This window comes from Genypterus blacodes, unplaced genomic scaffold (assembly GCF_046128005.1).
Source record: "Genypterus blacodes isolate CSIRO-AG114 ecotype Tasmania unplaced genomic scaffold, CSIRO-AGI_Gbla_v1 ptg000028l_1, whole genome shotgun sequence".
Classification (NCBI taxonomy): Eukaryota; Metazoa; Chordata; class Actinopteri; order Ophidiiformes; family Ophidiidae; genus Genypterus; species Genypterus blacodes.
Window position 1 is genome coordinate 1,687,501 of NW_027466841.1, and position 13,814 is coordinate 1,701,314.

Genomic DNA, 13,814 nt, shown 5'->3' on the forward strand with positions numbered 1-13,814 from the left:
TCAATCAAGTGACACAGTTTCATTTATTGTCGTTTTATTTTACCACACAGTTGGTTGAATACAAAGTTGAAAGACTTGAATTCTTATGAAAAAATGCTCAGCAACACATGGACCCCATCGTTTCATAGACTATTAACATTCATTACAAAAACAACACAATAAATACGTGCAATAATAATAATAATAATCATAATAATCATAATAATCATAATAATAATGTATTGAACAGTGCGAGTCGCAAATAAATAGGTAGAATTTAAACCAAAATTGATTTACAGAAACACAGTGCGATGACGTCATTAGAACAGTTACGTATGGAGAAAGAAGAATAAAGAATGAAAAAGTCATATTTCCTTCATTTATATCAGTTTTGTTTTTCAAATGTTAAAATATTTTGGCCAACCAGCCATTGTGTGTGTGTGTGTGTGTGTGTGTGTGCGTGTGTGTGGGCCTCGGTGCTTCGCTTTGCGCTCTGGTTTAGGTTTTGCATAGATGCGAAACTATTGATTATCTGGAGAGCAGATGACTATATAGCACTTTATTCTCTCAGGTCAGCATTTCTCCATCATCATCATTATCACCATCGTCATCATCATCATCATCATCTTCATCATCATTATCATCATCCCTTGTGTCCAAAAAATCACATCCACCCCAAATACAAGCGACTAAATGTGACTTGCATTAAATTGTTGTATATTTGACTTCCAATTCAGGAAACCACTGTCATGTTGTGTTGTAGCGATTGACTCCATAATTATGAAAATACATACAACCACTAATGCAAACACAAGTCCAAAAGGCATGGATATTTTCTCATTTTGACAATTTATACTCACAGTTTCTTATATTAATGCTTTATCCCTTCTATCGATCCCCATTGTTACAGATTTAAGCTCCTTTTATTGCCCCAAAACAGGAGTGTGTGGATCAAATACACGTGGATTGAAGTTCCACTGGCTGTGACAATCCAGCAAAAAGTCCTATGGAATGAATAAAACATAAGCACCAATAACAACAAGTGAAACATCTCTCAGAATGCCTCCATCCGGGCGGATAAGCGTGTCCAAGAATGTGCCATAGATCGATTGTAGATTGATTGATTGATTGGTTGATTGCAAGGTGACGCTCGATATGTGTCTGGTGTGTGTGTCGATTCAGTTGTGAAAGAACGCGTTGAGTTCGTCGTAGGCGGGGGCCCGTTCGTGGTGTAAGTGCATGTCGTGGTAAGGCAGGGCGGTCTCCGAGTGAATGCCGCTCCGGGCCCCCGAGGAGCCGAATACCAGGTTGTGCGCCCCGGCGGGTCTGGAGCCCGGCAGGCCGGAGTAATGCATAGAGTAGTGGTACCCCCCCTTCTCGGTGTCGGGGGACGCGGAGCCTTGATGCTTGAGGGAAAAGTTGCCGTTGATGCACAGGGGCGGACTGATTGGCCCCTCGTACTCGGGGCTGTTGTACTCCGGGGACCCGCTCCCGCCGTACACGGAGTCGTAGTTCGAGTAGCCGTGCGTCCGCAGCGGGTGATGCGAGTTCGAGCCCGGCGGACAGTGCGGGCTGGACAGGCGGGCGCACTGGTACGGGTAGGAGTGCATGGAGAAGGAGCTGGAGCCGTACCGGGCCCCGTCCGCGCACTGCTGCTCGGTGATGAAATTGCGGGAGTTGAGCTGCAGGCAACCGGCCACCAGGTTGGTGGTAGGCTGGGAGAGCCCCTTACACAGAGTCTGGACGTAGGACACCAGTTCCGGCCTTTTCCCGGAGCGCAGGATCTCCGACAGGGCCCAGATGTAGTTCTTGGCCAAGCGGAGAGTCTCGATTTTGGAGAGTTTTTGCGTTTTAGAGTAGCAGGGCACCACTTTACGCAGATTGTCGAGCGCAGAGTTCAGGTCGTGCATGCGGGTCCGCTCCCGGGCGTTGGCCTTGGTCCGGCGCACCTTGGAGCGCTCGACCCTGGCCTGGGTCATCTTGCGTTTCTTTGGCCCCCGTTTCTTGGGCCTGTCCCCCTCTGTGTCCTCCCCGTCTTCCTCTCCCTCCGGCTCGTCCTCCTCCTCGTCGTCCCCGGCGTGCTCCGAGTGAGTCTGGCTGTCTTCGTCCAGCTCCGAGGCCTCCATGTCGTCCTGGGGGTCCTCGGCTTTCATCTCCCCATCCTCGCCGTCGCTGTCGTCTGCCCAGCCGGAGTACTTCTGCACCTCAGGGAGCAGCGAGGGATCACTGAACAGCCGTGTCAACATGTTGGCTCTGGAGGGAGAAACGGGGAGAAAATGGAAAATGAGGCCTCACAGAAAAGCACACGAAGCGAAGAGATGTGAGATTTGAGATATTACTCGTTTGATTACTGTAGAATTCCGGGTGATAAAAAAAAAATTCAAGACAACAAAAACACAATTTAGAACAACACAAATCCAAATTAAGGATCATTCATTTAAGGATATGAGCGCTGAGGTTAATTAGATCAGATAAAAGCCCCTGACCCCTGATTCTTTACTAAATAAAAATTCTTCATCTTTAAAAAAAAAAAAAAGAAGGAAAAATTAACGAACTAAAATCATCCCTCCTCTGTGCAGATCAGCTCTGGGTTACAGCCAGACGGGACCCGTTTAATTCCCTGCTGTCATCCGTGTGCCCTGTCGCGTCCTCTCGCAGCGGGTCCCAGCGGCAGGGGCCACATTACAGGTCCCATGGGGGCCCCCACTTTCACTCCTCCTGACGCCCGTATACACTCCTGGCTGCATTCCAGCACTATTCATCCGCACGCACACCCTCACACACACACACACACACCTCTGCTCCCTGATCTAATTGATAGGCTGGATTGAGGCTCCGTTCGAAGAAGTCACGCTGGTTATTAAATTAGAGTTTAGAGACGAATACAAACTCAACAAAATGTCTCAAAGAGTAAATATGACGTCATAACCTGAGCCACAATAACAACGTTTATGCCTTAGATAACATTTTTGTATATTATAATAAAGGAATATCAGGTGCAATCGAGCTAAAATAATAATGATGATAATAATACAGTAATAATACAATAATAATAATAATAATTCGTTTAAGGTTCGTCATTGATAAATAACAATAAATAAACTCAATCGATCAGCCTACCAGTTGATTAGTATCTGTTGTCCCTTGGCCCTCAGAGAGCGAAATGCCACAGAGAGACGAGCTGATCTCTGACAGCTTCAATCAGCCTCCGCTCACCCCCCGCCCTCCCCTCCCTCCCTCCCCTCCCTCCAACATGTTTCCCTCCCAATCACTTCTACACAGACCCGCAGCCCTGCTCGGTGTACGGTGGGCCGCGATGGTTGGCTTCATTATCTCGGGGGGTTGCCGGGGGCGAAAATCTCGTTTTTAAATCTCAGGCTCAGGAGGTTTGATCAATTAGAAGGAAGGAACACAACCGCGTTTAATTAACAGAGCGTGCAGCCGACAGCAAATAGATTTCACAGGTAATTCACTATGCAAGAGTGCGTGATTCAGAGCACTTTGAGTGTGAGATCTGCCCGTGTATCTGCAGATGGAAGGCGCTTGTTTCCCTTTAGCCCTCGTTAAATATAAAAACACAACACGTCAAACACACACACACACAAAAAATCTATTTAGCTAAATGGTTCCACAGTAGCATCAGTGGAGGGAGTGACTGTATCAGCGTGTGTGTGTGTGTGTGTGTGTGGAGATTAATTGTTGGAGATAAAACTCAGCAAACACAGATAAATCACGCTGCACGCCGCCTGTCACCGTCTATGGCGCCGTCCCACCCTTTCATTTTACACCCAGACTGAACGTGCAAATCATCGACAAAATCATCAATAAATCTCCCATATTAAGAGGACTTGCTTGCCTGAGACGACTGGGCCGATTTCAGGATCGTTTCCACGGGAGATTCCCGCCACGCATTCTCCGGCTCTTTTGTCTCTGAGCGATTCCACGTCCAGACGCAGGAATCTCTACATCAAATTAGTGTCCGATCGGATCCGTTTAATACACGGGCCCGTTTGTGTCCCCACGCAGGACCGCGAACCATCCGAACTGAACCAAACCCACGAACCACGACGAGTGACTCCATACCTGATCTCATGTGTTTTTTTTTACAATCCACGCATGCAGGCAGATTTGGATGTTAAAAGTTGAAGGGCATGAAGAGAAAGAGAGTGATGGGGTGACAGGTAGAGAGAGACAGAGACAGAGAGAGAGAGAGAGGGAGAGAGCGAGAGAGCGAGAGAGCGAGAGAGATCAGCGATGTGTGAGAGCGAGTCCATACGGAAATCCAATTAATTGGCATACATGAGATGCCATCTACATCCATACATCTCCTATATTCCATATGTAACCTGGCTGTGTGTGCTCTTATAGACGCAGTAAACAGCCTGCATACCTCGCATTCTTACCAACATAAATCACAACGCTAAGAAGTCCCTGTATCAGCAATTAGACGCCCCCCACCCCCCTGACGCCCCCCCAAGTGAATTAAGATTATATAGATAACCGTGCCTCAGTTCACATTTTCAAAGTAAACACGGAGGAGGAAAATCGCACATAAAAGCGTCCGCGAACAGTAAAACAGTGAATGAACGTCCCTTTAATTTGATCGCGTCGCTATAACCGAAACACATTTTCTTGTTATTTTAATTTCCTATACAACTTACCTCGGCTCGCGCTCTTCTTCGCCTTCTTCTTCTCCTTTCTCTTCTTATTCTTCACAGTGGGTGGGAGAGATAAAATCACGCGCGTGACTTTCAGACCATCTTCAGGGAGCGAACCCACGCTCACCGTGTCCGCCGTGTCTGTGCGGAAGCGCGGCGTCTCCTCACCGGTGCTGATGCTGCTCTGCCGCTCAACACCTTCCAAGCCGGAGATCGAACGCGAGTCTTGCGTATATGTGTGTGTGTGTGTGTATGTGTGTGTGACTGTCTGAGAGTGTGTGTGAACGCGTGTATGGGTGTGTGCGTGTGGCAACCGTGAGCTACCGGGGACGGGGTTACATACCAGCTACGGCTGTGATGCCAGCGCCCATATGGCTGGCACGTCACCGGCAAGAGCCATCACATGAGAGCCCGGTGATTGACATGCGCCCGCATTCAGAGAGATCTGCCCTCCCGGGGGAAGAGAGAGAGAGAGAGAGAGGGAGGGGGAGAGAGAGAGAGAGTTAGAGTGAGAGTGAGAGAGAGAGAAGGAGTTGGTGGTGGAGGAGGAGGAGGAGGAGGAGGAGGGCCCCGCCATCTGTCACCGCGCTACCGCTCACACAGCCAGAAAAAAGGAGGAAAAAAAAACCGAAGAGAGGGAGAAAATAAAATGGTGGAACAACAAAACTCATCATTGTTGACCTGTGCTGCCGCTTCAAGGGACGCGGGATATTTCTAATTAAACATGAGCGTTTTCACACCCGCTTCCAAAACTCACCGCTCATTTTTATAATACAATTAAAAGCAGAGGTGCAGTAAAATAAGAATAAAAAAGGAATGAAACATCACAGCAAAGCCACAAGTCACCATAAGGGAAGTGAGGGAGAGAAGAGATAAAGAAACGTGTGATCAGGTCAGTGCACCTTCACCTCCACCTTCAGCTTCACCCACTGCAGGAGTGTGACTGTGATCACTCCTTAGGGTCACACACACACACACACACACACACACCACCTATAAGTCACACAATGCTGCAGGATGTCATAGTGGCATTACAACGACTTCCATCAAACAACCACCACTATAAAATCATGTGTACTTAAGCAATCAATTATACTTACTCCTCTTTAAAAATCCCTGATCTCATATATTCTGAAAGTACTTACAATTATGACTATTATAAATAAACATCACATTCCATCTTTACTAGTCTCTATTAAGCTAATGAAAGGTGCCGTAAACTGCTTTTTACGTGGGTTTACTCCCCGCCGCAGCCCCTGTTAGGAGGCAGGGTTGGGGTATAGGGGGATGGGGATGCATTATAAGTGCATTAAGGCCACGGAACAGAAGGCATATTGTTTATTTATTTACCTAATTGGATCAAATTATGCTGCAATGTATTCAGAGGAACGACAACCAAAACCAATGGTGATTTGTTCTGACTCTTGTGGGCAGAGCGACGGGCACGCGTGACCCACAAACACAGACAGAGGAAAGGTTTTCACGTCATGCGGGCTTCAGCTGAATGGTGTGTGTTTGTGTGTGTGGACCGGTGCTGACGTGGTTAAGTGTGAAGCTCAGATCTTTGCTGGTAGCACCGTGTCTGACTGTGTGCTCCTCAGGCTGCTGGTGTGGGTGCTGCTGCCGAGAGAAGGGGGCGCCTGCAGGGGTGCGCATCAGAGAGGGAAAGAGCCACATAGAGACACGGTGAGAGGAAGGGTGAGAGAGGGAGTGAGACCCAGGTGTGCAGGCCCACTAGGGAGGAATGACAAATGAGACAAGGGGGGGTGGGGAGGTGGGGGTGTAGCTGAGATGACGGGGAATCGGTGCTGGCAGAGGTGCCCGAGATTTAGGACGAGGCATGTTGGCACATCCGTGGCATTGATGCAAGACTATGAATTCCTCACCACCGCCGGCACCACACACACACGCGCGAGTCCTGGACCCTCTGCATTGTCTCCATCCCAGCTCGGAGATCTCTCTATTTAGCAGACATTAGTGGAGTTAATGTGGGAGAAATGAGCTTGATGACCACCAGGTCCAACTTGGCACGAGAAGACCCATCACAGGCTGAGGGAGCTGGGACCCGAGGCCGAGAAATAGCTGATGGAGACTCGTGGTGTCCTTGGGCTTGGGATCACCCCTACCTCTCCTCTACCTCCGCCACATCGGGACAGGAGGGTGGGTGAACATTTGGGAGGTGCGGGGTCACATCCGGGGTCACAAGTAGTGTGGCAGCTGTGGCTAGGGAGCCGTGATGCTGCACATTCACTAATGTGTCTCATCCCTTATGGGACGAGGGGATGGTAACCTGGCACTACCCCAAACCGTGGTGGGGAGGTTGTGTGTGTGTGTGTGTGTGTGTGTGCGGAGGGGATTTGGGGTGGGGTTGGTTGAGGAGGCAAGAGGGGCATCAAGCTTCGCTGCCAGCCAAATCGTTGCCCTATCCTACCTCAGCTGCACGGAGGAAGGGAGGATGCAGAGGCTGCGGCCATGGGGGGCTGATGCTTCTCAACAAGTCCCAAACAACCTTCAGGTCACCTTGCCAAAATAAATGCTAAATGTCAACAGCACGGCTTTAGCCAGCGACGGGCTCCAGGCGACTCCAATCAGGGAGGCTTTGATCTGATATTGAAATGCCGGAGGAGAGCTTGTTCAGAATTACGATATTTTAGAATGACTTTGCATCCTGTTTGTATGTGGATTAGTCTTAAGTACGGGCCACCTGCTGTGCTCTTTCAAAGGCTAAACACGTGCGGCAGAAATTCCAAATGGAAGTCCTTCCCCTTTAAGATATCAGAGTCTCCATCACTCTTCCTCTCTGTGGTGAAATGACACCCAATAGTCTCTCAAAGTCATCAAGCCACACCTCCGTACCTTTGTCATCTCCCCCCCCTCCCTCTCCTCACTCTGTCAGACAGGGTGTGTGTCTGTGTGTGTGTGTGTGCGTGTGTGTGGGGTGATGACCTGCACTTCGCTTGTCTTTCTGGAAGAATTACAAAGTTCCACTGGCATAAATATGAAATAAAAAAAAACACACACCCAAACCCTCATATACACACACACACTCACACACACACCCTTCCTTCCCTCCCTCCCTCCCCCCTCCCCTCTCCCCCCACCAGACTCCCGGACCCCATCTGCACTCTCCTCTCTCCAGCCCCCTAATTGCATATGCACAAATGCAAATGCCTATTAATTAATTACTTGACTAATTAGTGCAGTGGTATTTCAGAGCGATAAATCAAGTGGAGATGGGGCCGAGGACGGAGGGGCAGGAGGAGCATCCACAAGCAACCAAGCAGCACAGGGAGAGCTGTGAGGAGGAAGAGGAGGAGGAGGAGGAGGAAGAGGAGAAAGAGGAGGAAGAGGAGGCGGCGTTGAAAGAAAAGAAAAGAAAATGACAAAAAAATAATGGTGGGTGAAGAGCTGATGGGGTGACAGGGTGAGTGTGTCTGCGCGGGGGAGGGAGAGAGGAAGAGGAGGGAGGAAGAGAGCAGAGAGGCGATGAAATTTAGGTTGCATATGAAATATGACCTCTGCTCTGCCAACTGTGTTGTTCCCTGGCAGGCGGCCAAGCTCGCTTTCTCTCGCCACAGTTATCTTCACAAAGGAAAAAGCGTCGGCCGCGTACCAATTTGTCCTATTGATCCATATTTGTACCGTTATAGAGCAGAAGAGCAGCGGCTCAGTGAGCAGAGCGGCTGGCATCGTTTATCCTCTGATGTGATAATTGTGGCGTCTGCGATTTGGGGAGGTGAATGATTCTGGCGGTGAGCTGTGTATCCGTGTACAGTAGGTGTGTGTGAATATCTGTGTGTGTGCCTGTAGGTGTGCCAGGCCCCCACCACCACCACCCCCCTTGCCATATAGGTGCCCCTGGAGACTGAAATATTCATTCCTGTTTGCTTGCACAGACAGTGTGGTCCTAATTGCAGCATCAGAAAGCTCCACCTCTCTCTCTCTCTCTCTCTCTCTCTCTCTCTCTCTCTCTCTCTCTCTCTCTCTCTCCCCGTGGTTTGGCTGCGGCGGAAACAAACCTCATCTGGGAACAGAATGCCTGTGTAAGTATGCCTCTGTGTGTGTGTGTGTGTGTGTGTGTGTGTGTGTGTGTGTGTGTGTGTGTGTGTGTGTGTGTGTGTGTGTGTGTGTGTGTGTGACTGAGGTTTGGAACATTAGCATTTTTGCTCGCTCGCCCCTCTCACTCACTCTCTCCCTCATTCATAAAGTGTAATTCACACACACCGCACACATATTGTTTCATATCCAAGGCACTGTCAACCAAAATCCATTCACCTGATTTGTCTGCATATTGCACCTCGTGTGTGTGTGTGTTGGACATGATCCCTCCAAGTCTCAGTCACTGTGCCGGGTATCGATCTCCCTGTCAACATCTCTGTCTGTCCCTCTGTCGGTCTCTCTGTCCCGTCAGTCCACAGGGTGTATGTGTGTGTGTGTGTGTGTGTGTGGCTCTGGAGTTTTCCATCAGTTCCCGTGCCAACCCAACCCGCGCCCGGCCAAGCTGAACCATCTTGTGGGATTTTTGGCTTTTAATTATAGTAAGAGAGGATTAATTATGGCAGTGGAAACAAGGGGGCCATGCATTATTGATGCTATGAGTGAAGGGCTGGAGGGGGTAGAGGGTGCTAATTAAATCACTGCCCCACTGCCACGTCCTCCTCTGCCTCTGCCTCCACCATGTCTTCCACCTGCTACGTCTCAAACACCCCACCCCACCCACACACACCCACCCCCACACAAACACACATACATCATCACTCCCCACAAACACTCATGGAAGTCTGTCCTCATTTTCTGACGTCTACCTTTGTCTTCCCGTCAGCTGGTTTCCCCCCTCACAGCAGTTCTGCCCCAAATATCAGATTCTCCACCTTGTCCAGTCGTCTTTACGTCCTTGATTGGTGTTTACTTCCTTCCTCGTCTCTCCACTTCCTGCCTCATCACCTGCAGGGTTTCCACTTCTCTCTATCTTGATTTTTTTTTCATCATTTCCATACGTTCTAACTTTTGCTCTCATAATAAATGAGCATCTCACTTTCTGTTTCAACTTCCTCTCTCTTCACTCTTAACCCAGGCTGAGCTGTAGTGGAAGCCAAATGTAACCAAATACTGCCCTCTACTGGAATGTATCGATCACTGTCACTTAGTGACTCATTTTCCTTCAACCAGCTTCTAATGTACAGTATATGTGTGTATGCAAACAAGGGCAGACAGTGTGGATGTATAGTTTTGTTTGTTGGCTAGTTAAAAATAAACGGTCGTGAAGATTCTGTGATCAAGTTTCAGTCCTGATCTTTGTTGATTTCACACAATTTACTAAACTTTCTTGTAATCGTCTCAAAGCACTGAAGGTCCCTGTGGAAATAAGCACTTAAATCGGGATTAGATCTCAGTTCTCAACCATTAGTCCAACCTGTTTTCGTTCCACTCTGCTGAATTCACTTTGTCATTTGTGATTCAGTCCCACTTTCCCTCTCTCTCTCTCTCTCTCCCCCCCCCCCTTCTGCCCCAGCTGATTTCAGAGGGATTATCCCATCATGTGCTGTGTCACCCTTTTCCTAACACATTCCAGATGGATATTAGTTCCTTGGCATCTGATGATGAGTCTATAATCCTGTCTCTGTTTGTCCTTCTGTTCTTCTAAGGTAATTTTCATGCACGAGGTTCTGCACACAGTCTTGGGTACGTCTTCCTCTGGCATGCATAATTAAGGAAAACGTTCCTGTTTTTGATGATTTGACTCACAGACACACACACACACACACACACACACACACACACACACACACACACACACACACACAGACCCTGCATGGATGTGGGGAAAGTGAGCGTGTGACTCTGCTGCCTTGTAGTTACATCAGCACTACAGCAGATGGTGCATGTGTACAATTTATTGCAGCTCAATCCAACTGCTGCAAAACAGAGCTGAGATCAGCAGGGTCAAGGGTCACGTGAGTCCCTCAAACATATGCACACAGGTGAGCGGCGGGTTCAGGTGAGCCGCGCCTGATTGTTAAGCGTTATAAGCAGATGGAGGGTGGATGAGTGAGGAGTCAGCTCTGGTGCTGACAGACCAGCGATGCTTCTCTGTGCGCACGGCAGAATCACCAGGACACCTGCCACGACGGCACAAAGCCCCTCTGTGATCCTGATTAATGGAATATTTCACCTTTTACAGTGATTTTCTGTCCTTGAATGCCTCGTGCATGTATCGGCTTATTACCGGGCAGAGCACCTGGCAGGTGTAAGCGGGAATGAGAGGTGAAAGAGAGGATTTTTCAGATTATAGGTGTATATTCTATCTGTGCTTGTATCAGAGTGCAGGTCTGGTTTCTGTGCAGCAGGCCGGGGGTCTGAGGAGTCCAGTGAGGCTCTTTTTGTTGGCTCCGGCCCTCCTGACGGGCAAATGGAGTGCGACGCCCCTTTTAGGAGTGGATAGAGTTACACACTTTTCATCTGTCATTAGAGCCGAGCTGGATTGTTTCCAGTGCGTCTCCGGCCTGTGCTGCTTAGCCTGAACCTTGGAGTTCTCGGCCTGTAAGCGTGATTCGTGTAGGGGAGGTTTTTCTTCTGGTTCTTCTCAACGTGGTGATTTAACCAAATGCCAGAAAACAACAGAAACACAGAGAAGTGCCGTAGAAATAGAGACAGACGTGTGTGTGTGTGTGTATGTGTGTGTGTGTGTGTGTGTGTGTGTGTGTGTGTGTGTGTGTGCGTCTGCATTTAGATGCTCCCTTAAATAGATTCCAACAGTATCACAACAAGAACAGATGACATATCAGGATTATTCAGAGGCTCACGCGCGCACACACACACACACACACACACACACACAAACACACAAACACACACACTTACTGCTATCCAATTCAAGCTGAAACCTATTTCCAAAAAACACGCCAATGTGCCTCTAGTGACAGTGGAAAGACAAATTCAGGATCAAGTCAGATACATGCAGAGAGGCAAAAGCGATGAAGAGCAGCAGACAATGAAGGAAGGTGATGTGCTGTGTTAAGCCATTTATGTGCAAATGAGTTCATAAACTGTGGAATATTCATTCGATTTGCAATTAGGCCAATTTGTTGTCTTTGTCAGCGTGGCGGCGGCGTGGAGTGGCTTGGTTTCCTGTGACAGACGGCCGGGGGATCTTCCATAATGCCTTTGCTGCTCTGACACTTTGTATTTGCTGGATTGAATGCTTACCTGACAATTCGTCTTCTTCACTAATCCACACGAGGAGCGAAGGAGACCCGCTCCTAACTGTGCCGCAAGGTGTAAATCTTATTTTTATCGTGTTTGACACAGTGTACCAATCGTCAAAGTGCTTATTCGTCATATTTCAGCTTATATTAACAGCTTGTGGCAGTTCATATTGTAATCTAAACATGACGACAGTAACATGGGGAGATTTATCTTCTTACATTCTGACTATGGATCTTTCTGAGCCCTTTCTGAACTCAGATTGTATTTGTGTATCGCTGTAGCGCCTCCTACTGATGGAATCTAATCTGTGTTAAACCCCTGAGCCCCAAACCATACCGCCCTTTACCACAAGGGGACTTATTTATTTGACTCACATCCAGTAAGACACACATTAAGGCAACTTCCCGCGATGTCCCAGAACGTTCCGTCCTGTCTTATTTTTGTTCCCAATGAGCAACAAAGATGTTACTTTGCGTGGCGACGGCCTTAGCAACGGATGTGTTTACATTTTATCAGCAAGGTCAGGTCCGCTCTGTGGACTTGCTCAGTGTGTGCAGAGGACAAAGCAGCGAGTGTGACGCCAGGAAAAGTAACAGGAATCAACCAAACATCACAACAAGCTATTTTCAGCGAGTAACGACTGAAGAGAATTTCCACACACTTAAGGTACCATCTGCTGTCCACGCACCGCAGTTTGAGAACCGCTACGCTAGCGTCGCTTATCCGAGATCTCAGCTGCTGTTTTTCCAGGATGGGAAGACGATGACAGCTTTCTATCAGGAACGATGAAGCGATCAGCATACTGCAGCAGGAGCAGGCTGAGTCCAGGATCTCGACTGATTTATACAGATGGAGAACAGGAGGACTAACAACCTGTCCAAACGTCAAAAAACAAGGAAAGAAAAGCACTCGGAGGACGTCCCCCTGATCCGCCAAACGAGCCCGTCTCTCACCGCCGCACTGACACGTCTGATAAATAAACATTTCTCAGCTAGTTTATTCTTTTGGCAACAGTAATTACGCCATCACAGGTTTAATTAAGCGCCTTGTAGTGATCTGGCTCCTTAAACAGCAGCTCATCACACATTCTCCATCAAATACTGTTCATTTCCTGCCAAATGCACGTTTGGAGTTACGCAATCGGAGCTGGAATCCAATCAAGTTGGCAGCAGGTTTCATTTCTGCAGGAACATTTAACATCCACTTAGTCTGTGTTTCCTTTCAATCAAAGCCAAGACAAAGCAGAATTCTGAGCCGCGAGGGGGGGGGGGGGGGGGGGGGGGGGGGGGGGGGGAACGAGGAAGAGTTACTGGCTACCTGATGAGGCGCCGCTTTGCTCATAGCCCCTTCACCCACCCTGCTCCTCCTCCTCCTCCTCCTCCTCTTCCTCCTCGTCTCCTTCATTCCCAGGCCAGATCCACAGAGCTCCACTATCCAGAGTCCCTGTGAGCCATGTGAGGCCCTGAAAGCAGCTCCGTCACGGCCCCGCTCCTCTTCCTCCTCTGCACCAAAGGAAAACCTGCCTCCTCTCCTTCCTCCTTCCTCCTCCCCGCTCTACTTCCTCCATCCTATATCAGTCTCATTTGGTTTTGCCTGTCACTTTCCCTGATAAGGTGGATTTGTCTCTTTGTGTTCTTCCTCTTCCTCATTTTCTTACACAACTGCATCAGTTTCTTCATCTTTCCTCACAACAACAAACCCAAGGCATACAATGTTTCCTTGACCTGTACTCTGATGGCAGTTTCAACAGCTTCTACAAGCTGTCAACTCAACACAGACTACCTGCTAACCAATTATTTAAGTACCTGCAAATCAGACACTTTGCCTGCAGCCAATTCCAAAACTCCCCCCCCCCCCTCACTCGAAAACACGGGCTGCTTGGGAGACTGAACTCGAACTCCATCTGGACATAGACTGGTGGGACGATATCATACGCAATCTGCATTCTGCCTCATCCTGTGCCCGTCTCGC

The 13,814-nt window shown here is 48.6% G+C and overlaps 1 protein-coding gene across 1 annotated transcript; it reads right to left on the reverse strand.

Annotated features, from left to right (window-relative positions):
• Nucleotides 1-1,157: 1,157 nt before the first annotated feature.
• On the reverse strand, nt 1,158-2,225 carry LOC142993515 (neurogenic differentiation factor 2-like). Its single transcript, XM_076144275.1, has one exon. The coding sequence runs from the start codon at nt 2,223-2,225 to the stop codon at nt 1,158-1,160; it is 1,068 nt and encodes a 355-aa protein (XP_076000390.1).
• Nucleotides 2,226-13,814: the final 11,589 nt, after the last annotated feature.